At 50.8% G+C, this 19,344-nt stretch overlaps 9 protein-coding genes across 9 annotated transcripts; 3 read left to right on the forward strand and 6 right to left on the reverse strand.

Annotated features, from left to right (window-relative positions):
* Positions 1–180: 180 nt before the first annotated feature.
* BO95DRAFT_502301 (flavin-containing monooxygenase) lies at positions 181–2,503 on the forward strand (the record flags this gene model as incomplete). The annotated part of the gene is made up of 6 exons (XM_025591037.1): positions 181–678; positions 737–949; positions 1,017–1,174; positions 1,388–1,524; positions 1,599–1,965; positions 2,037–2,503. The coding sequence occupies exons 1-6, from the start codon at positions 377–379 to the stop codon at positions 2,501–2,503; spliced, it is 1,644 nt and encodes a 547-aa protein (XP_025439676.1). The 5' UTR covers positions 181–376.
* Positions 2,504–2,938: 435 nt separating this feature from the next.
* Positions 2,939–4,381, reverse strand: BO95DRAFT_475382 (uncharacterized protein; the record flags this gene model as incomplete). Its single annotated transcript, XM_025589844.1, has 3 exons — positions 3,460–4,381; positions 3,155–3,399; positions 2,939–3,050 (listed from the first exon to the last, which is right to left on the reverse strand). The coding sequence occupies exons 1-3, from the start codon at positions 4,222–4,224 to the stop codon at positions 2,939–2,941; spliced, it is 1,122 nt and encodes a 373-aa protein (XP_025439677.1). The 5' UTR covers positions 4,225–4,381.
* Positions 4,382–4,774: 393 nt separating this feature from the next.
* On the reverse strand, positions 4,775–6,936 carry BO95DRAFT_502305 (MFS general substrate transporter). The gene is made up of 2 exons (XM_025591038.1): positions 6,411–6,936; positions 4,775–6,235 (listed from the first exon to the last, which is right to left on the reverse strand). The coding sequence occupies exons 1-2, from the start codon at positions 6,806–6,808 to the stop codon at positions 5,149–5,151; spliced, it is 1,485 nt and encodes a 494-aa protein (XP_025439678.1). The 5' UTR covers positions 6,809–6,936; the 3' UTR covers positions 4,775–5,148.
* Positions 6,937–7,499: 563 nt separating this feature from the next.
* BO95DRAFT_475383 (PLP-dependent transferase) lies at positions 7,500–9,027 on the reverse strand (the record flags this gene model as incomplete). The annotated part of the gene is made up of 5 exons (XM_025589845.1): positions 8,726–9,027; positions 8,188–8,662; positions 7,859–8,080; positions 7,685–7,774; positions 7,500–7,618 (listed from the first exon to the last, which is right to left on the reverse strand). Exons 1-5 carry the CDS (start codon positions 9,017–9,019, stop codon positions 7,500–7,502), a joined length of 1,200 nt encoding a protein of 399 aa, XP_025439679.1. The 5' UTR covers positions 9,020–9,027.
* A 285-nt stretch (positions 9,028–9,312) lies between these two features.
* BO95DRAFT_369155 (dihydrodipicolinate synthase family protein) lies at positions 9,313–10,359 on the forward strand (the record flags this gene model as incomplete). Its single annotated transcript, XM_025582857.1, has 2 exons — positions 9,313–9,708; positions 9,781–10,359. 2 exons carry the CDS (start codon positions 9,313–9,315, stop codon positions 10,357–10,359), a joined length of 975 nt encoding a protein of 324 aa, XP_025439680.1.
* A 201-nt stretch (positions 10,360–10,560) lies between these two features.
* On the reverse strand, positions 10,561–11,722 carry BO95DRAFT_419192 (NAD(P)-dependent oxidoreductase; the record flags this gene model as incomplete). Its single annotated transcript, XM_025584484.1, has 4 exons — positions 10,561–10,972; positions 11,038–11,369; positions 11,438–11,626; positions 11,693–11,722. 4 exons carry the CDS (start codon positions 11,720–11,722, stop codon positions 10,561–10,563), a joined length of 963 nt encoding a protein of 320 aa, XP_025439681.1.
* A 184-nt stretch (positions 11,723–11,906) lies between these two features.
* Positions 11,907–14,389, reverse strand: BO95DRAFT_502316 (uncharacterized protein; the record flags this gene model as incomplete). The annotated part of the gene is made up of 6 exons (XM_025591039.1): positions 11,907–13,217; positions 13,342–13,413; positions 13,476–13,713; positions 13,777–14,032; positions 14,082–14,144; positions 14,287–14,389. 6 exons carry the CDS (start codon positions 14,387–14,389, stop codon positions 11,907–11,909), a joined length of 2,043 nt encoding a protein of 680 aa, XP_025439682.1.
* Positions 14,390–14,797: 408 nt separating this feature from the next.
* BO95DRAFT_419196 (uncharacterized protein) lies at positions 14,798–16,559 on the reverse strand. Its single transcript, XM_025584485.1, has 4 exons — positions 16,244–16,559; positions 15,929–16,161; positions 15,651–15,861; positions 14,798–15,571 (listed from the first exon to the last, which is right to left on the reverse strand). The coding sequence occupies exons 1-4, from the start codon at positions 16,508–16,510 to the stop codon at positions 14,849–14,851; spliced, it is 1,434 nt and encodes a 477-aa protein (XP_025439683.1). The 5' UTR covers positions 16,511–16,559; the 3' UTR covers positions 14,798–14,848.
* A 1,089-nt stretch (positions 16,560–17,648) lies between these two features.
* On the forward strand, positions 17,649–18,887 carry BO95DRAFT_484199 (LysM peptidoglycan-binding domain-containing protein; the record flags this gene model as incomplete). Its single annotated transcript, XM_025590328.1, has 2 exons — positions 17,649–18,220; positions 18,289–18,887. The coding sequence occupies exons 1-2, from the start codon at positions 17,704–17,706 to the stop codon at positions 18,885–18,887; spliced, it is 1,116 nt and encodes a 371-aa protein (XP_025439684.1). The 5' UTR covers positions 17,649–17,703.
* Between the last annotated feature and the right edge of the window lie 457 nt (positions 18,888–19,344).

The following is a 19,344-nucleotide window of genomic DNA, read 5'->3' on the forward strand; positions in this document are numbered from 1 at the left end:
ATAGGAGTTCCTCCGTCCGCTGGATGGAGATAAGGCGATAAGGGAGATTGAAAAGAGGGGGAAGTTCGGAGAAAGCTCCGCAGTGGAGGCGGGGCTGGCAAAGCCAAGTGGACTGCTGGTGGAGCTCCACCCATCGCGCGAGATGTCAATGTTGAGATCTATTGATTTTACTCGTGATCAACCAAACACAAGGCGCAAGTCTATCGGACAATTCACAAGACGCGCCGGAGAACCACTGGCTTTTGGGGTGAGGTCCCCCGGAGCCATAAAAAGGTCACGCAGCCCAGTTTCTGCACAATATATATTCTCGGTCGAGCCGAAGCACTTTTATGTGAACCCACGCGGCAGATCAAATCTTTGACCGTTTTCTTTTACCATGGGCTCTATCGGCGATTACACCATAGCGAAGGTTCAACCTCATGAACCTTACGAGATCATTGACCAACCGAGTCGCTCGCGTCGCAAGATGCGAATTATTGTGATCGGAGCGGGTGCAAGCGCATTGAATTTTGCGCACGATATTGACCAGAGCACATTGGACATCGAGTTGGTTCTGTATGAGAAAAACCCCGAGATTGGGGGCACTTGGTTTGAGAACCGGTACCCCGGATGTGGATGTGACATTCCCTCGGTGAATTATCAATTCTCATGGGCGCCTTCTCCCGACTGGACCTCATTGTGCGTATCGACAAGACTCCATCTTAACCGACTGATTAGCTGACGTGAGCCGGTATAGTTACTCGGGCGCCCCGGAGATCTTGAAGTACTTCAAGCGAGTTGCGGACGAGCACGGATTGCACAAATATATTCGCCTCAGCCACCGAGTCGTAGGGGCGTCGTGGAATGAACACGACGAACAGTGGCATGTGAAGGTTCAAAAAGGTGACAATCCCACAGATGTCTTTGAGGATCGAGGTCACATCCTGGTCAACGCATCCGGCGTCTTGAAGTAAGTTGAACCACTAACTCCTCAGTGCAGTGACTGAGCCACAAGCTGAATATCCTGGCGTGAATAGCAAGTGGAAATGGCCTGCCATCCCAGGGCGAGAAACCTTTCAGGGTCCGATGCTTCATAGTGCGCATTGGGATGACCAAGTCGAGTTGGAAGGGAAACGCGTGGCAGTCATCGGCTCAGGATCCTCGGCGGTGCAAATTGTTCCATCCATCCAACCGAGTGAGTTTTACCGGAAAAATTGATTCAACATTTGTTTTTCTCACAAAATAATACAGTGGTGTCATCCCTGAAGTGCTTTATCCGCAGCGCATCCTGGGTGACTGCGGGATTTGGCCAGCGGTTCGCAGGAAAGGGAGGGACGAACTTCCAATGTCAGTCTCCTTTGGCCCTCTTCTGTGCAACCCACGGCACGACGAGCTAATGGCCCTTCAGATACTCCAAAGCAGAAGAAGATACTTCAAAATGACCCTCAGAAATATCTGGCCTATCGTAAGAAGATCGAATCGGAGCTCAATTCTCGTTTCCGATTCATTCTCAATGGCTCGGAAGAGCAGGCCAACGCAAGAGCGGTATGATATGATCCCGTTCGCAGTGGACGCAAGAATACACCCAGGACTAACTATGAATATGCAACACCAATTAGTACGCGGAGAAAGACATGCGCTCCAAGCTCGCCAGTCGGCCTGATATCGCTGAGCACATTGTGCCCAAGGACTTTGCCGTGGGTTGCCGTCGGCCTACCCCCGGAAATGGATACCTCGAGGCACTCTGCAGCGACAATACCGAGGTCGTTTCGCAGTCAATCGCAGAAATCACCCCCAAGGGCATTAAGACTGCCGACGGTGTTGAGCATGAAGTTGACGTGATTGTGTGTGCCACTGGATTTGATGTCAGTTGGCGGCCATCGTATCCTACAATTGGCAGGGAATCCCGCAGTCTTAGTGAACAGTGGAAGGAGATTCCGAGGACCTACCTTTCCATCACCGTCCCCAACTTCCCCAACTATCTCAGTAAGGATCCAGTCACCTTTAACGTTTCTTCAGGGGACACAGTCCGCTAATAGGATTTGCAACATGGATAGTCTTCAATGGCCCTTTCGGCCCATATGGTCACGGAAGCTTTCTCCCAATTACAGAAACCTTGTCGCGTCACTTCCTCCAGATTCTCGAGAAAATGTCATCGGAGGGTGTCACCTCCTTTGAACCCAAAGCCGAGGCAGTCGCGGAATTCTTCGAGCATCATAGACAGTTTATGCCCCGCACAGCGTGGACATCCCCATGTCGTTCTTGGTTCAAGCAGGGTACCGTCGATGGCGAGGTCATGATGTGGCCGGGCTCCAGAATCCATTTTTTCGAAACCATGAAACAACCCCGGTGGGAAGACTACCATCTTCGATACACGACAAGCAATCGATTCGGATACCTAGGGAATGGGTTTGCCGCCCGCGAGTTTGATGGAAGTGATCTGTCTTGGTATCTCGGGACTTTACAAGGTAACGAACAGGCCTACCTTCCGGATGAGGATTTTACAGATTTCATGGTGTACTAGATCTGAAGGTAGTATCTACAACAACCCATGTCGACTTGCCTTCTTCCTGAATGCTAGAAAGACTTTGTAGTAATCAAAGAGACCGACAAGTAAATAGGACTAGTGGGCGCACACCGAAGTACCTTCAACCTCTCGGAAAATGGTACGGTTGACCACCCAGACGAAATCCTTGTGTCTGATTGACATAGCCCCTCCCACTATCAGTAATATGTAATTAGTTCCTCGGATAACGCAGATTATAGGCACTTCAGCGAGTCTGTTTCTCCGAAGAAGTGGAACTAAGGGATAAATCAAGTCTGGAAGAGCCCCATCTTATCGAGACGCGACTTCTCCCCAAGTACAACAACTAAGACCGCAAGACTCACGACAAAAAATGTAGTGTTCTTAGAAAAGTTGAATTACCAGAATTATGTGAGGCTCGTGACGTGATACTTGCTATCTCAATCGAATCATAAGGCTACCGGGCCCCATAACACCTGCAGCGCTGCTTGACTCTCGTCTCCTAGGCCACGAGCCACACCCTGTTGCAATAGCTGCAGCGTAGTCGCTGTAATCGGTAGAGGGTAGTTGTAGTGCTGAGCGTGAATCGTGGCTCGCTTCTAAACATTAAATTAATCGATGGCACACATATGTGAGGAAGAATATACTAACCAGTATTTCCCTCGACCCAGCATTTGGCAGATAAGCTTCGACTTGCGTTCATGATCAGCAGTGTGGTCTTTTCGGTGTGTCGCCTTGGAAACCAGTGACAAATCCTGGGGAAAGAATATTCGCACTAGGCCAGAATCATCTTCCTTGTTATAACCAGTCTGCGCAGCAAATTGGTAAAGACCCTCCGCGGTGGAGGCGATGTATAGCGGGAAGTTCTCATTGAGGCCTTCCGAAGTGACAATCCGCTACGACCAGGGTTAGAAATCTCGAATACCTGCGATAGAGTGCAAGATGAGCTGACATACCATATCTTTGACGAATATGCTGAGAGCAGAGTGGGGCGACCAGTCATCGCAAAGCATCTGCGGCACTCGGTTCTCAAACATCCAACTATGGGCAGGGCTTTTCAACACACTGTCATAGAATTGCTTTGTATTCAATCCCATCGTCGCCGCTAGTCCCATTGCCTCTGCTGCCATGGCGATATGGACGCTCGCAAGATGCTGATTGATAAGCTTGACTTTGTTGGCACCGCCGAGCCCCCCCTCAATTGTGTATAGCGTTTGGCTAAGCGACTGCAAGATTGGGTGGGCAAGGCTTAGGGCATCCTGGGGTCCCGATGACATGATTGTCAGGATGCCCTGAGCTGCACGGAGCACCCCGCCAGATACAGGACAATCGATCAGATTGACATCAGTCCTCGAGAATTTATTGTGGATCTGGTCCAAGATCTTTGATGGGAAGCTCGGGGCAACGGTGGAGCATAATATAATAATTGCATTCTTCTTCAGACCGAAGACTGCACCGACTCCTTCGTTGAAAAGTACCTCCTCTGTCTGCATGGAGTTGGCTACCATGCAGATGAAGACATCGGCATCTTGAACGCAATCTCGCGGACTTGAGGCGGCGGTGCCGCCCATGGCCAGTAATGTCTCGAGCGACATGGGATTGACGTCGAACCCACAGACGGGAAACCCATCGTTGAGCAATTGTATGGCCATACCCCTACCCATTGCGCCGAGACCGACAAACGCGATCTTGGGTCGGACATTGACAGGTGGCTTCGCCATAGTGTTTGTTCTGAAGTGGAATGGAGGCCGCGAGAAATGGGTCGGGTTCGACGACTCAGGGTTGCATCAACGCCACGGAAAGTGCAATATCGACAGTGGTTTTGGTACCTCCAGGGTCAAACCTGGTGTCTAGACTAGATTTCTGCCTCTTTTCGGGCCTTTTCAAGTCTCCCAGACGGACTGTTCGGGTGAAAGACAGATCAACCCTGCCACTCCATCACTCCATCACTCCATCACTCCACCACTCCATCACTCCACTTCACTCCACCTCGCTCCACATCGGCTCACTCCACCCGCCTGTTATCCCCTCACTTTTTGCGCTACAATAGACGCACCCTCACCTCCACCACAAACATCAAGTCCTGTGGTCAAGTAGCACGGACGTATCCCAGATCCTGTGACGCGTCACAGCTCAATTGGAAAGAGGGGAAGGAGGAGGGGAATTCCTGAGCATGATGCCGCACCCGAATTTCTCAGTCCAGCGAATGAGTATGGCGCTTACCAGAATAATCGAGACGGGTTTTTGATTACATGGTAACTCGGAGGAACTCAATACGTCCCTGCTCGGCATCCCAATGTCCCATTATCTGCAGAATAATTGCTGCGTAGCTAGGTGGATACTCCTCAGCTCCTCGCCCATACGTCCATTAATCCGCTGGCAAGTCCACCGAATTGCACATTTAGCAGGAAGACCGCCAACTCAGCCAAACTATTTGACAAGATAGCGCGCTGAAATAATAAAACCTCGACTCATCGGAGTTCTTCCGCTTGCTGTAGAGAGAAATAGTAACAGCATGTTAATACAAGACCCGCTACAGCTATCCAAGACAGTCACAGATCCTCGCTCGATATCGAGCACGCTCTAAACACAATGATACAGGCGATCCCGTCCGTCGTCAAACTCTACCGCCCGTGCAAGACCCATTACAGAACATAGCGGAAGGCCGGTTGCTCGAAATCCGTCAAATCAAGGAACTCAGTGCCAACAACAACGCTCTCATCGTCGTCGGGGTTAGAAAGCGCCTGTCGGTCACGTCTCTTATTCTCCAGAATGTTCACCAGACGAATAGCCAGTAGGGTCGCCGCTGCAAGGGCGTACATGATGGCTACCATCAGCTTGCCATCAAAATACTCGGGCGCTTGGTTCGAGCGGAAGGTCTGCGGTCCAATCCAGTTTCCCGCAGCGTAAGCCAGTATCTGGAGGCCATTTACTGTGGCCTTCTCCGTGTAGCCCAGGGTATTGTTGGATATCATCACCATGACCAAGCACCAGGAGGTTCCAGCAGCGCCGATAAAGTAGTAACCCACCAACAGACCAGCTTTGGCATGAAGGGGAAGGACGATCATCAAGATGCCGCCCACCATGGGTATGAGAATGGCGATGATGGCAAAAATGGTGCGATCCAGAAATCTGTCGGACATATATGTCAAACCTAGCTTGCAGACAATGTCGACAAGCCCCATTGGCATGTTGAGCAAGAGGGACATGCGACTGGAGAAGCCGAAAGAGCTGATCACGAGGGAACCGAAGGTGGTGATGCCCCCATTGGGGATATTCATCAAGAGCGAGAAGAGCACGTAGAGATACGTGCGTGGGTCGCGGAAGGCTTCGAAGAAGTGAGACCATTTCCAAATATGGCTACCGATGCCTTGGAAATTGCCCCGGATGCGATCCACAGCAATGAGCTTCTCACGATGGCTCAGGAATCTGGCGTGAATCTGATCGTCGGGCATAAGCCAAAAATATAGTGCGCCGGTGAGAACGGTAGGGAGGCCCAGCACGAGGAAGAGAATCTTCCACACCGCAATGGAAGCCGTCTGCACCCCCGACAGTCCATACGCGATTGCCGCAATCAGGATCTGAGCGAAGCCGTTGCAAGCAAGCCAGAAGCCCATGCGCTTGGCCTGTTCATCTTGCTTGTACCAGCAGGAAGTGAACAGCACGAAGGCCGGAGTGACTGTCGCCTCGAACGCGCCGAGGAAAAAGCGGACGCAAAGCAGGCCGGCGTAACTGTTAGTCGCGACGTGACAGAGGAGCACGACACCCCAGATCAGAATATTGAAAGAGGTATATTTCCCCAGCGGAAGTCGGCGTAGCATATACGTGGTGGGAAACATATACCAAAATCAGCATGGACTAGGGCACAAAGGCTAAGGCATGAAGGGAGGCGTGCCAGGGTACATACTCCCAAAAGATGTATCCAGCGTAGAAAATGCTCGACACCCAGCTGTATTGCTGCGAGTTGGGGTCCAAGTGCGTGTCCTCGCGGATCCCCATCAGGGAGGCATAGTTCAAAGACGATTTGTCGGCAAATTGAATCAGATAGACCCAGCACAGCAAAGGCATCAGAACTCGATCGATTTTGGACAACACTCTGCGGGATTCTTCGGGCGTATATTCGATCGCTTCTGCAGCCAGAAACTGTAGGGCTGGGTCAACGTCTCCTGTGCCTCCATGCTTGATCTCACCAGGCTGGACTTCGGTGTTTAGTTGCTCCACGTCGTCATTTGGTGGAACTCGAGAGACCTTTTTTTCGCTGGGTTGGGTGGTCATACTGCCTTTTGTCACACTCATCTGATCCATTAGGGTAGAGAATTTTCATTTCTCGGACTCATCGTCCCTCCTTAAATGGCCCCTCCTGCCGACCCGATAAGAATGGAATACAAGACTCCTGGATGTCCAAGACGTATTAGTTCGCTCCAAAGGTAGACATTTTGCGGGGGGTGGTGGAGCTCCATCAGCCGGCAAGTTCTTATCTTTCCTGAAACCGAGTAGACGATGCGGGGTTAGCGTGGATTCCCGTAGATAAGACCTAATTTCCGACTCTCCGGCGAAGAGGTGACCTCAAAGTGGCAATGGAAGTGTGATAAAGCACTACTATACAGGTTGAATAGATAGTATAGATTTAAACAATCCCAAGACACTCTGATTAATGATATCTCCATGTACGCACTACCTAACCTGCTTGTCCTGTATTAATCGTTCACAGCGAAATTAGAGGTTTCGGTGATAAGAGGGAATTTACATAACAGACGCTCCACATAAAAATTAGAGACAAATGTCTTTCACCACGGTGCTGCCTTTGGTTGAAACGCTTGGGTTGAATTTCACAGTACCGTACATAGTCAACCCGACCCGAGATTCGAAATAGAGCATATCAGTCGCTTTGACGTAACAAAGTTCAAGTCAATAGGATCTCAAGCACATGAATATGGAAAGTCAGTGTACCAGGTTTGGGCACAGATAAAATTTGGTAAATAAGCGTGCAATTAAGCTACTCTTCTGGCTGACAAACAATCTGATGGATGCACTCAGCCACATACCGCACATTACCCTCATTCAGACCAGCTATAGAAACTCTCGAGCTTTTGGCCATGTAAATGTGATATTTCTCTAATTTCAAAATGCGTATAAGCTTAGACTAGTCTTGTAGTTATAAACTTGTGGTGATCGACTTACCTTTTAGGTGGTGAACATGCTCGGGTGTAAGGCCGAGCACGCAAAACATGCCTTTCTGCTGTATGATTTTCCTCCAGTCGCCCGGGGTATCTGTTAAAAATATGAGCTACTGGGCTCACAACCTGCCGACAAGGGGAAGGTCTTTGCGATACCTAGCGCTGTTCAATTCATCACATAACTGCTTCCTCATTCCAGTAATGCGCGAGCTCATCGTGCCTAGATCACGCCGCCACTGAGACGATAGGCCATCGTTTGCTAGAATTGCCGTGACGACACGAGCACCGAATGCCGGAGGATTCGAGATTTCGCTGCGAATTAAATGCGCCAAACTTGACTCCACATTATTGGCGATGCTGTGGTTGCGTGATACAAAAGCACACAACCCAGTCCTTTCGCCTATGAGAATGAGCAGATGCATGTTAGAAGGGAATGGAGCATTGAATTCGAACTCCGACTCTCAAGTGACTCGACTGAAATGACACTCAGTCAATGTAAAAACATACCATAGAGTCCCATGCTTTTGGCGAAGGAAATACAGACACCCATTTCCAGATCCAACTCCTCAGCAAAGTACCGGATGGCATATGCGTCTTGCTCGTAGTCTCCGGACGTCAATCCCAAGTACGCAGCGTCAAACAGAGGGAATAGGCTTCTCTCCTTCATGATAGCACCGATCTGTCGCCATTGTTCTGGACTAGGATCCCACCCAGTTGGATTGTGTGCGCTAGCATGAAGCACAAAGATCGACAATGGGTCTGCCTCAGTTAAGGCTCGAAGTAGCGACTCCATGTCAATCCCGTCTCTCGACGCATAATCGAACTCTCGAACTGAGAAGCCCACTGATTCGAAGACCTGTCTGTGATTGGACCAGCTTGGATTGGTGATGTAGACGGTTCGATCTTCACCAAGTGCCCGCCTGAGCAACATTCCTGCCACGTGGAGTGCTCCGGTACCCGATAATGCCTGACAAGAGGCGACCTGTAACGAACTGGTTAGCAAGTGGAATTTCTCGTGGCATCAAGACGGTTCAGGATAATTCACTCGACCCTCGCCAATAACAGTGGACTCCTTCCTGAAGACCAACTCCGTAACTAGTTGGCGAAAAGGTGGATGGCCCAGGATTGGAAGGTATTCGTGGTTGCAATTCTTGATCGCATCCTTGGCTGCTTCGACCGCTGGGAGTACCCAGGAGTTTCCATCGCCATCTCGATAGGTACCTTGGCCTAGATTCACTTTGCGAGTGTCTGGGTCGGCTATATAGGCTTTGGTGAGTTCGAAGATCGCGTCCGGTGGCGCATAGGCCACGATCGCAAAGACTGAAGACTTCGATGACATTGCGCAGGGGAATCAGGGAGAGGGAAAATGACAAGGTGAGAACGAAAGACTTCAAGTCGGCGGGGTGATTTTGATCTTTCAATGCGCGGGCGCCCTGTCTTGATAGCGAGTGGAGTTGGAATGACAAACGGGTGGAGCTCCACTCTAGGTAAAACGAGATAAGGAGCGTCATCAGCGTCGATAGGTCGATAGATAAATCGATGATCCTACGACGGATTGACTCGTTAGTTCTAATCAAATTGTTCCAAGGTCAGAAACCACAGTTCCCTCAATACCAACATTTGCCAACCGCCATGGCTCCACGGAAGCCGAATTTTGGTGTATACACACCATTGGTGACCTTCTTTGCCAAAGACGAATCTCTTGATCTTGAAAGCACCTTGACACATGCAAATCGTATGGCTGAAGGCGGTGTCGTTGGACTTGTTCTTCAAGGCAGTAACGGCGAAGCACCGCATCTGGATCACGACGATCGTAAATCCCTTGTTCGCGCGGTGCGCAGCCATCTCAACGGGTTGGGGCATGCGCAAATCCAGCTGATCGTTGGTTGTGGCGCACCCAGCGTCCGAGAAACACTGACGCATATCACCGAGGCTGAGGAGTCCGGCGCCGACTTTGCATTGGTCTTGCCCCCGTCATATTGGGTCGCAGCCATGACCCCTCCTGTGGTCGAAGGGTTCTTCAACGAGGTATGTCTCTCTCGCTTCTTAGTCACTTCAGATGAACAAGTCGGACTAACTCACTCTGATTCAACCATACAGGTAGCATCCCGCTCCCCACTTCCAATCCTGATCTACAACTTCCCTGGTGTCACCGGTGGTATCGACATAAGTTCCGACTCGATCATCAGGCTGGCCCAGTCCAACTCCAATATTGTCGGTTGCAAGCTCACCTGCGGCAATGTCGGTAAGCTGCAGCGTATCTCATCCACCCTGTCTGCAGACTCCTTTGCCGCGTTCGGAGGAAAGTCGGATTTCTTCCTGCCCGCCTTAGTAGCAGGATCCAACGGAATCATCGCGGCTCTTGCCAACATTGCCCCAAAACTGCACGTGGAAGTGCTGAGGAGATATGAGAATGGTGACATCAAGGGTGCGCAAGAGCTCCAATCCCGACTCAGTCATGCAGACGACGCCCTCGTTAAAGTGGGCGTGACTGGTGTCAAAGCCATCGTATCTCATTATTTCGGGTATGGTTCAGGGCAAGGACGTAAGCCCCTGGGATGCCCTACCGTGGATGCCTTTAGTGCAAGTGCTCTGGACCCCATTGAGAGGGTGGTTGATCTGGAGAAAATGTGTGAATATACCATGGGCCTGCGGTGTAGAAGCAGTTCAATGGAATAAATAATTTGAAGACTCATTCATCTCAGCCACGATGGCAAGCTTTATGCTGTATAGCCGATGCAGGTTCAAGTAGGCCTCAGGAGGACGTGGTCATGCTCCAGCTGGGCATGCCCCGTAGACAGCGAAAACAATCCGCAAGTAAATGCTGATTTGATAAGGTAACCATGAATGAGATTGTTAAGAAACTTGACAAGAACTATACTAGGGAAGCGATTCGTTTCCCTGCCGACTATTCGCAGTCCAGAATGACAGCCCCGCCTCTAGCCGCGCAGTGCCGTAGATAGCCGAGCTATCCAAATTCTCGCCGGCATACTCGCGTGCAGTGTTCAGCCGTTTAGACGCCGTTTCGAGCGTGCATAGGCGGGCATTACGACTGTCGGCAATAGACAGAGCATGTTTCATGTCCTTACATGCGAGCGCGGCGGCGAACCCAGGCGCTGTGTCTAAAGGAGGTGCATAGGCTCCACTCGTGATGCGTCTGCTGTAACTCTGCAATACCGGCCCAAACATGTTTCCAATAAAGTCTTCCATCTGCTGGGTGCCCACTCCTGCGACCTCGGCAAAGACCTGTGCTTCAGCGGTGACCTCCATGAAGCTGATGACGAGGATGTTCCTTCATTGAGATGACAGGTAAGTGAGTGAAGGTTGACCAAATGAGGAAGACGTTGATGTGTTTACCCCGAGATTTTGAGGAGACTTGATTTCCGCACATCTTCTCCCATATCAATAATGCTGCGTCCCATGACATCCATGATTAGAGGTCGGACTCGCTCGACTGCTCCAGTAGGACCAGCCACGGCGAATATGAGATTTCCAGCAGCTGCTACGGGGCTTGCGCCAAACACGGGTGCTGCAATGAATGTCGCACCGTGGCCCTCGAGATTTCTCGCTGCCCATTCGCATGTGTCTGGGTGAATAGTAGACGTGTCAACGAAGATCTTACCCTCGAGGGAGATCCTCGTGGCCGCAGCCGCTTCCAGGAGGTCTTTCAAAACATCGTCGGTGGAGATCTATGGAGTTGTTAGTGTCTTCTTGAAAGCCGGATGCTGGCAGCCGACCCAGCAAATGCCGCGCGCACCATTGTAAAAATGACATCTGACTTCTGAACTAGTGAACCGAACTCTGTTTCAGGCACAGCCCCTGCATCACGAAGAGCATCTCCTTTGGCAATGGTCCTATTGCTGTATCGAAGCGGAGGCAATTCTTTTGCTTGCAAGTATCTCTGGAGGTTCAATGACATGCCAAGACCCATGGATCCGAGGCCATGCTACGGCCATCAATCATGGTGGTGTCAGTCACGTGCATACAAGTGGGATCCGCTATTTGAACCTACCCAGCCAACTCGCGGGGTTGATTGACTCATTCTTGTTGAATTGCGAATCGAGATCAGTGGTCGAAAGAACTTCTGAGAGTATTATGCGGAAGATGCACCGAGCCCATGCGGTTGTCTTAAATGGACCATGGCTAGAAGGCGGCCGCGCAGATAGCCAAAGCGGGGTATGAAGCGGCAAAGCGTGTTGGCCAAGTGGAGCTCCACATGTCCACGACTATGAGGTAGCGTCGTCGGGAAGTTCTCTCAGTACAGCTAACATAGACGGCCCAATACTCCACACAAGTCGCTGCTGACAGAAGGACTTGACCATGTCTGCAAATAACACCTGCCCTTCCTCTAGCAGAGTAGAAACGGTATCCCGGTCCATAGACCACAAGCGTGGATCGCGAACCCTCCGATCTTGTCTAGTGGCTGGGGAGTACCGCAAGGCGGCTTCCATGAGTGCGTTGAAGATCAGCATACATGGCTCGGATGTCCGTGGGAGTTCGTTGAATGTATTCAAGTGGTCACGGATCTCGGTTGTTGCACGCCTGAGCGCTCCCCAAATACACAGAAGGATTCCGTAGCTGGTAACTGTGACCCACGGTGCTTCGTAAGAAACCCTTTGCGGGTCGTCGCCGTATATGCTGGCGAGTGCAGCAGAAAGCTCACTGAGTAAGGATAGCACACCTTCATTGCCGCCAAGTCGAGGTGCCACCCAAGGTGCGGATCGTCGAACCGCGACGAAGTTACCTCGCATCAGATGGGTTGAGGCAGCCAGGCCGGCAATCAAGCTATTATCAACGATTCCTCCGATCAGTAGCTGATCAGGCCGACACAAATTGACTTGAAGGGATACAATAAAGAGCTCGTTTGTTCTCCATTGAAGGAATTGGGGACTGTCACTCGTGCTAGCCGCGTCTTTCACAATTTTCCCAATGTTACGTATGGCCATATGAACACTCTCGGTTTGACTTTGAGTCAGGATGTGGAAGGGGTTCGGGTCAGAATAGCTGGGTGGCATCTGGTAGTAGCACCGTGTGAAGTCTCTCACCAAAGTATCTAGATTCGCCAGCACGTAGAATGCTGCGATCGGAGATGCTTCAAGGACAGAGGTTAACTCGGTTCCCGGAGCTTCAGTCATGAGTTGCTGCGTCGCCATTGTCAGGGAAGCTGCTGCTAATCCGCGGGGCTGATGGAGTAGATCGTTGGTAAACGTCAAAGCAGAGACACCGAAATATCCGCTGAATCTCCGAATCCAAATTTCAGGGTCTTTAGCCTCCCAGAGTTTGGCTGGGAAAGGAAGCTCCCATCGCAGCTCCATTGAAGACATCAACGGCCGGGAATTGCAGGGCACAAAAATGTGTGAGTCGAGGAAGAGCAGCGTGTAGAGCGCTATTCGCGTGGACTCTGCAGTTATATAAGAGGTCCATCGAGTATACACGGTTTGCGGTTGCTCTGTGCGCGGATAGTCGATGTCATACAGCCAGGACCGTGACTCTGGCATGACAATTTCTTGATGAGAAAGACCGACCTCGCGTACAGCCTGAGTTTCATGAGCCATAGTTTGATAGCACAGTAGACTAGGTAGGAGAGCTTGAACCAACATCAACAATCTGTCGCAGCATGTCCCGTGCTGTCCGGAACTGGGATGCTTCGCCTGCATAGACCCCATATATCATGTGAAGTATCCAGCCTTGCACCACCCAGGGTTTTCGTATATTACCGCATTCATTGGAAATCTATCTCGACATTGATTAGTATCCCAGCACATAAAGCTTAGAATGAACGATGTCACATGTACCATATTTCGAAGTTCCTGTTGTCCACTTTGCCACGTATCCCGACGCCAGTGCACACGTGCTTGGGCTTCTTCATCGTTGTATACAACTGTCGAGCATAAGCTGCCTATCACAGTCACCGCTTTGAGCAATAGCTTTGGTGCCGATGATACTGTAAATGTAGGCCGATGCAACAATGGCAGAGACGGATTAAAATGCTCAAAGTAGTTCTTGACATTCACTTCCACGTCATAGTTGCCCCTATCAGCAAAGCTACGGTAGTTAGGAACGTTCCCCGCATGCATGGCTCGTTAGAAGACATACATTGACGAGGGCATTAAGTATTCTCGAGGAAGACTGGTACCAAAGGAGCTATGTTGCTCCCAGAAGTCATCATGAGGTATAGCATTTGCGGTCAGCGCCTCGGTCGGAGTCAAGATATCGGTTGCAGCTACATGCGGGGGAGTGTCAACAACTGGTTGGCATCTTTGCTGCAGACTTGTTTGCGGCGGAGATACATGATGAGTAGATGCTTCTGCCTGGCAACGACCCCGGTGCCTTCTTAATACGTCACTAGGAGCTGTTCAGTAAGGCTAGCGCAAGGTATTTGTTGCAAGAATGAAAGAGACCTTCTAGTAAAGCCGCATGACAGCCATCGCATTCGAAATCATGGCCCAGGGCACGATGATGACCTAAATAGACAGCAATCACTATATGAAGGTCTGTTTCACTCCTGAAATCTCAGAACTTACGAGCGCGCTTATGCCGTCGCGGATTCTCCTGTGAACATGATTTTGGCATGAGATCTGGGTAGTCGAGGAAAATGCATATTACTTACATTTCTGGTGAATGTTTTTGAGCATTCATCACATGGGAATGGTCGACGTGAACTGGGAGCCTGGCTCTCTGCTGGGCGCTTTCCGTGATCACCCGCCATTTCAGAAGCTATCAACATCCAATGGTTTCCTGGATGGTATCACGTGTGTTCAGCAATATACACGTTTGGTGATTGATATAAAAGAGGGGGGCTGGAGGCCAATTGAGCCTCAGGCAGATAACCCCCCTCTTCTCTCCAAAGATCACATGACCGTTATCAGCACAATTCCTGACTCGGAGCAGCTTTGTTCCGAGGTCAGTCTTATCAGTGGTGCGGAGTACGGAGTAGTTACGGAAGATACCAACCCGTCTTAAACTAGAGATACTGACAACGCACCTGGCAACAAGGTACAGTCCTAGTTAAAGTTCTCTAATGTAATGGATCGTACTTACTATACTACTAATGGCACAACTAATGCATAGCTCTGCCATAGAATTTAAATTGTTTACACGCTATATATTCACATGTCCACAGTGCAGTAGATACATATACCACAGGGTTAACATTATTGGTTTGTGTTTACAGGTGAGGAACATAATCTTCCCAACTAACAGTCTGAAAAGCCGAGGCCGGCAGACTGCGTAGACCGATGAAGTCCTCCACCAAGATATACGTCCGCCCCACGCAGTACAGAGCACAAATTATCGAGGTTGGTATGAGCACTCGTAGTGGGAGCTCCGCCTTAGGATCGTGCGTCGGGTCAATATTGCGTATCTTGTTCGCAATACGGGCCCAGAACCCTTGGCTAGGTGCTTTGAGACGAGGGGAGAAGGAAGAAGGGTGATTTCCCACCTGCGAACCCCTTGGCGACGGCGACGGCGACGCTATCCACGGAATGCGCTGTTTGCGTTCCTCATACGCGCGGGGAAGGAGGATCTTATCACAGTAGCCAGCGTGCAAGCCTCCGACCACGGTGAAGAGGAGGTTATAGACACTGGCGGTCCGCCAGAGAAGTCGCTCCGCGCGGGTCGGGTAATGAAAGTCCCAGGCAAAGAGAAACATAGAGCCGAAGAGAAGAAGCACAGGTGTGGCGATGCAGTCCGCCCGCAAATCGGTCACAGGAAAGTTATCACTGATAATCCGGTTCTGCGGCCGGACAGTCATGGGCCGCGAGACGAGTGGCAGGTGCAGCTTGCGGAGTATTTGCGTGTAGTAGCGCCAGTGCACGCCGCAGAAGGAGATGTCGGCATAGACAAAGTCTAGCGGGGTATCGTGCCAGGGCTGGTCTGGATAGAGGCAGTGCTATCACACCGAACATGGTTAGTGTGTTCGCTGGATGGGTGCGCTAGCTTCCATCGACAGTTGTTGGTTTCTCACGAACCTCTGCTCGAATAATATCAACTGGGGTCCCTGTTTTGATCGGAATAGTACCGGTTATGTCGGACGGTTTGGCACGCCAGCAGAACGATGTTACCAGAAAGACGACCACGTAAGATATGGTTGTGAGCTCGAGGGTAGTTAGGAATAATCCCTGCGCCACTCGAAGAGCGCTATTAACGAGAAACCACAGCCCCTGACAGACGGCGAGTACACTGCAAGCCCCTCTTATTAGTCCATGGATCATATGGGTCACTACCACCAAGCACAGGTTGTCCGCACCGTGAGAAGCTGTCTGACTTGTTACGATCATTGATCTCGTCTTCTGTTAAGGGTGGGTGTTTGATGTAGTTGTTCGCTATCAAAAAATAGAGCTGTTCAGCATTGACGGGGAAAGACGTCGCATTTCCCTCCTCTTCGAGGATAAAGCCTCCCATGTCGGCATAGAAGGCATGTGCAAGGGTCCATGAGGGTGTATTTGGATCCGTGGAATTTCTCGTCAGTTGCTCGAATTTCTAGACTCTGAGAGCTTAACGGGCCATTCAAGCGAGCGTAGAGATCTGGTTCAGCGCTACGAAAGCAGGGGATCTGCCTTACCTTTACTGATGCCCGGGCTGAGGACCACTGACCCAGCGCCAGCATGAGCAGAAACTCGGGTCCCAACACTCCAATGGAAGCCAAATGTAACCGGTCTCGTAGACGGTGATACCACTTGTCAGTCCGAGCAGGTATATTGGGAAGGACTGCTGTCCAACAGCAGAGAATAATAGTCAGTAAACAAGTCGAAAGAATACTCCACGACCCCCGTCCATCCGGCTCAGTAACCCAACCTTGGCGGGTAGAGGCTGTGAAATTGTCGGCCATCAAAATACGCGAATTGAAGCAACTGAACTCGGTCAAGAATCTCTTCAAGGCCCATTCCTCAGAGTCAGCGTGTAGGATGGGCGGGTGTCCTTATTAAAGGCAAAATACCCCTGTAATCCCGTGATGCTAGTAGGGCGAACGCAGCCGCCCGATTGGGCAACATCTGTGGCTGTGAGTGTTAGAGTACGCGCCCAAACGAACATTAGTACAAAGGCTGTGCAATACAGCGGTCCGAGTGGTGGAATGGCCAGAGACGATGTTGTTTAACAGCCACAACCACTTTCGTACATCTTATTCTGGTACGTAATAGCATCATTGATTGCAGAGACATCTGAAATTAGACTTTGCGTCCTGGCACTAGGTACGGGGAGGGACCGGGCCGGACCGTACCCATTCGCTCATGAGGATATGGGATCTATGAGTAGAAAGCAACATCATCGCTTCTCATTCGGATTGGAAGTGCCAAGCACGATGAGTCTAGTTAGCAATGCAAGGGAAGGCTTAGTTGAGCATATCCAAACGATGAGCGCGAGGGTCACTTCTACCCTCACTGGGTCAGAATTTGCGCCTTACTATCCCTAGTTAAGATTACGCAGGCGTGGCCACGCATGTTTTTGGTCATTGGCATGTGTAGTAGCAGGTATAAAAATTTAAGGGTAAATAGTGTCCTTGATCAGCCAGGAACTGCATCTGGGTGGATAAAAAACATACAACAGAAGGGATTCGCTGGTGGTCACCCACCCAACTACTAACCTCCCGGCGTGTGGCTTAAGTACGGCTGAGCGGACGGGAAGCCCTGTTTTCCACACCCTGTGGTCGTATGTGTTGGATGTATGTATTTTGCTGCCTATGCCCTAAACAACTTGAACTCTAGCAGCACATGAGTTCAGAGACTATTGGCTTGGCGGCAAGCCAACCGAGCTTCAGGGCAAATCATCGCGCATTGATCCAGGGAATGTGGATATCTCAAGTCACCTAAGTTAGGGTGCTGGCGGCTCAGCGCGTGTGAAGCGATGCTAACTACGGAGTACCTCGGAAAACATTCGCTCTTTTCAGTTTAGTGGGTACCCAATAATAAGAACCCATTCGATCCCTGATCGAATGTCCTCGCTCGCCATGATACCAGAGAATGATATCATATCATTCGATAGAAAAGATCGACTATTGTGTTCGCTTATCGGTCGCACGTCGAGATGGGAGGTGCCGATATTCTACTTACCTGGATGCTGCTATGCAGTGCTACAGTTGCCCAACTAGCTAGGCAGCCTGATGTCGCTGCTCAATACTTCGCGCAACAGCAACGAACCCTGGGAACATCCCAAGGTGATGATACAAGTTCTTCGTCCAACTTTCGCGGCTTCCAACTGTGGAGCGAAAATAACAAACTACATGCCAGAACGCTCTCAAAGCTCAGCCCGTCATGCAGGGCATCGATGACACAGAAAATTCACTGTCACGCGAAGACGCGATCCTTGCAACGGCAGTGGGCGCGTTGGCAGCAGGGTCCGGGTCTGGAAAACGACACGCTTAGCGATCTTGTCTGTGACAGCGGGTGCGGGGAGTCCCTCGCCACGTGGTTTCTGAATGTCGAGCGCGATTGCGCCACGTTGGAGGAGAGGATGCTTTTTCCAACCCTGCGGGGTGGACAGCTGTGGGCGGGTTGGAACGAGACTTGTCTTCGGGATGAGGGAACAGGGAGGTACTGTGGTGGTAGGTTCTGCTTTTCTCTTGATCTGTCTTGATATAGGGCGTGGAGCTCACATCTATTATATGTGCAGATGTTATCAACGGCTTGAGCAAATCCTTAATCGATGAAATGCCGATTGAAGAACTCTGCTCCTTCTGCAACGTGCAATGGCATCGTGTCATGCAAACGTCACCCTTCTCACTCTACGACAAAAACTACAAATCGCGCCTCGAACACATCAACCGTGCCTGTGATCTCAACCTTCCCACAGCCATCCCGAAGCTCGTGCTCTCCGAGGATCCGCATATAGACCGGGACCCATACTGTGCGACCCTTCTTTCATACACCACCTCACCAGGGGACACATGCGACAGCATTGCGGCGCAATTCCAGGTTGCCTCGGCGGCTGTTCGAGCCGTGAGCTGGCCGCTCATCGACTGTTTCGCGATTCCCGAGGGTATGAGGTTGTGCACTCCGTTCAGGTGTAAGACCCATACCCTCAGGGATGGGGATACGTGCGACTCAATCGAGCGCGAGCTTGACTTGAAACCCTGGCTTGGAGTTTCGGCAATCCGGGCGTATAATCACTGGGTGAATCAGGATTGCTCCAATCTGCATGAGGCGAGTGATGCTCTTTTCGGGCATGTTATCTGTGTTGGCCCAACGGGTCAGTCAATCCTGGACGAGTGAAGCTTTGCTCTTCGGTGACTCCGCTGCCGGCGCTACTCGAGGATACTTTCGATTGTTTCTAAACAAGTTAATACTACACGTAGCGAAGATATTCCGCGGCATGTAGCTGGAAAGACCCCTTCAAGCAAACCCTAAGACGCAATGTACCCCGGCGAATACGAGACGCCCTCGGAGTACCCGATAGTGCACAGACCCTTGCGGCGATCGCCCAAGACCCCGCTGACATTAACAAGCTGCCACTGCAAGCCACCTTTTTTCCAGCTGATAGAAATATCTCAGACATCCGTGAACAGCTGCTTTTGCTCTGGAAGCCGGGGAGACGACTACTATGACCTGAAGAGTCAGACCATGAGCAGAGCCTCCTCTTGGTATTGTTTGCATCATGCAACTTGTAATGCATCGCGACCAAGTGTTCGTCGGTCGTAATGAGCGTTCGTACTGGGCGCTCGTATGAATT

This window comes from Aspergillus brunneoviolaceus, assembly GCF_003184695.1.
Source record: "Aspergillus brunneoviolaceus CBS 621.78 unplaced genomic scaffold BO95scaffold_56, whole genome shotgun sequence".
NCBI classification, from domain to species: domain Eukaryota; kingdom Fungi; phylum Ascomycota; class Eurotiomycetes; order Eurotiales; family Aspergillaceae; genus Aspergillus; species Aspergillus brunneoviolaceus.

Excerpts from the sequence above, each read along its gene's own strand:
- BO95DRAFT_502305 (XM_025591038.1), bottom strand. The coding sequence starts at position 6,808 with ATGGATCAGATGAGTGTGACAAAAGGCAGTATGACCACCCAACCCAGC. Across the intron at positions 6,236-6,410 it reads GCTGGATACATCTTTTGGGA|TTACGCCGGCCTGCTTTGCG; the intron begins GTATGTACCCTG and ends CGCGACTAACAG.
- BO95DRAFT_419196 (XM_025584485.1), bottom strand. The coding sequence starts at position 16,510 with ATGGCCGACAATTTCACAGCCTCTACCCGCCAAGGTTGGGTTACTGAG. Across the intron at positions 16,162-16,243 it reads CAGCCCGGGCATCAGTAAAG|AAATTCGAGCAACTGACGAG; the intron begins GTAAGGCAGATC and ends CTCAGAGTCTAG. Across the intron at positions 15,862-15,928 it reads AAGTCAGACAGCTTCTCACG|TGTACTCGCCGTCTGTCAGG; the intron begins GTGCGGACAACC and ends AGGGGCTTGCAG.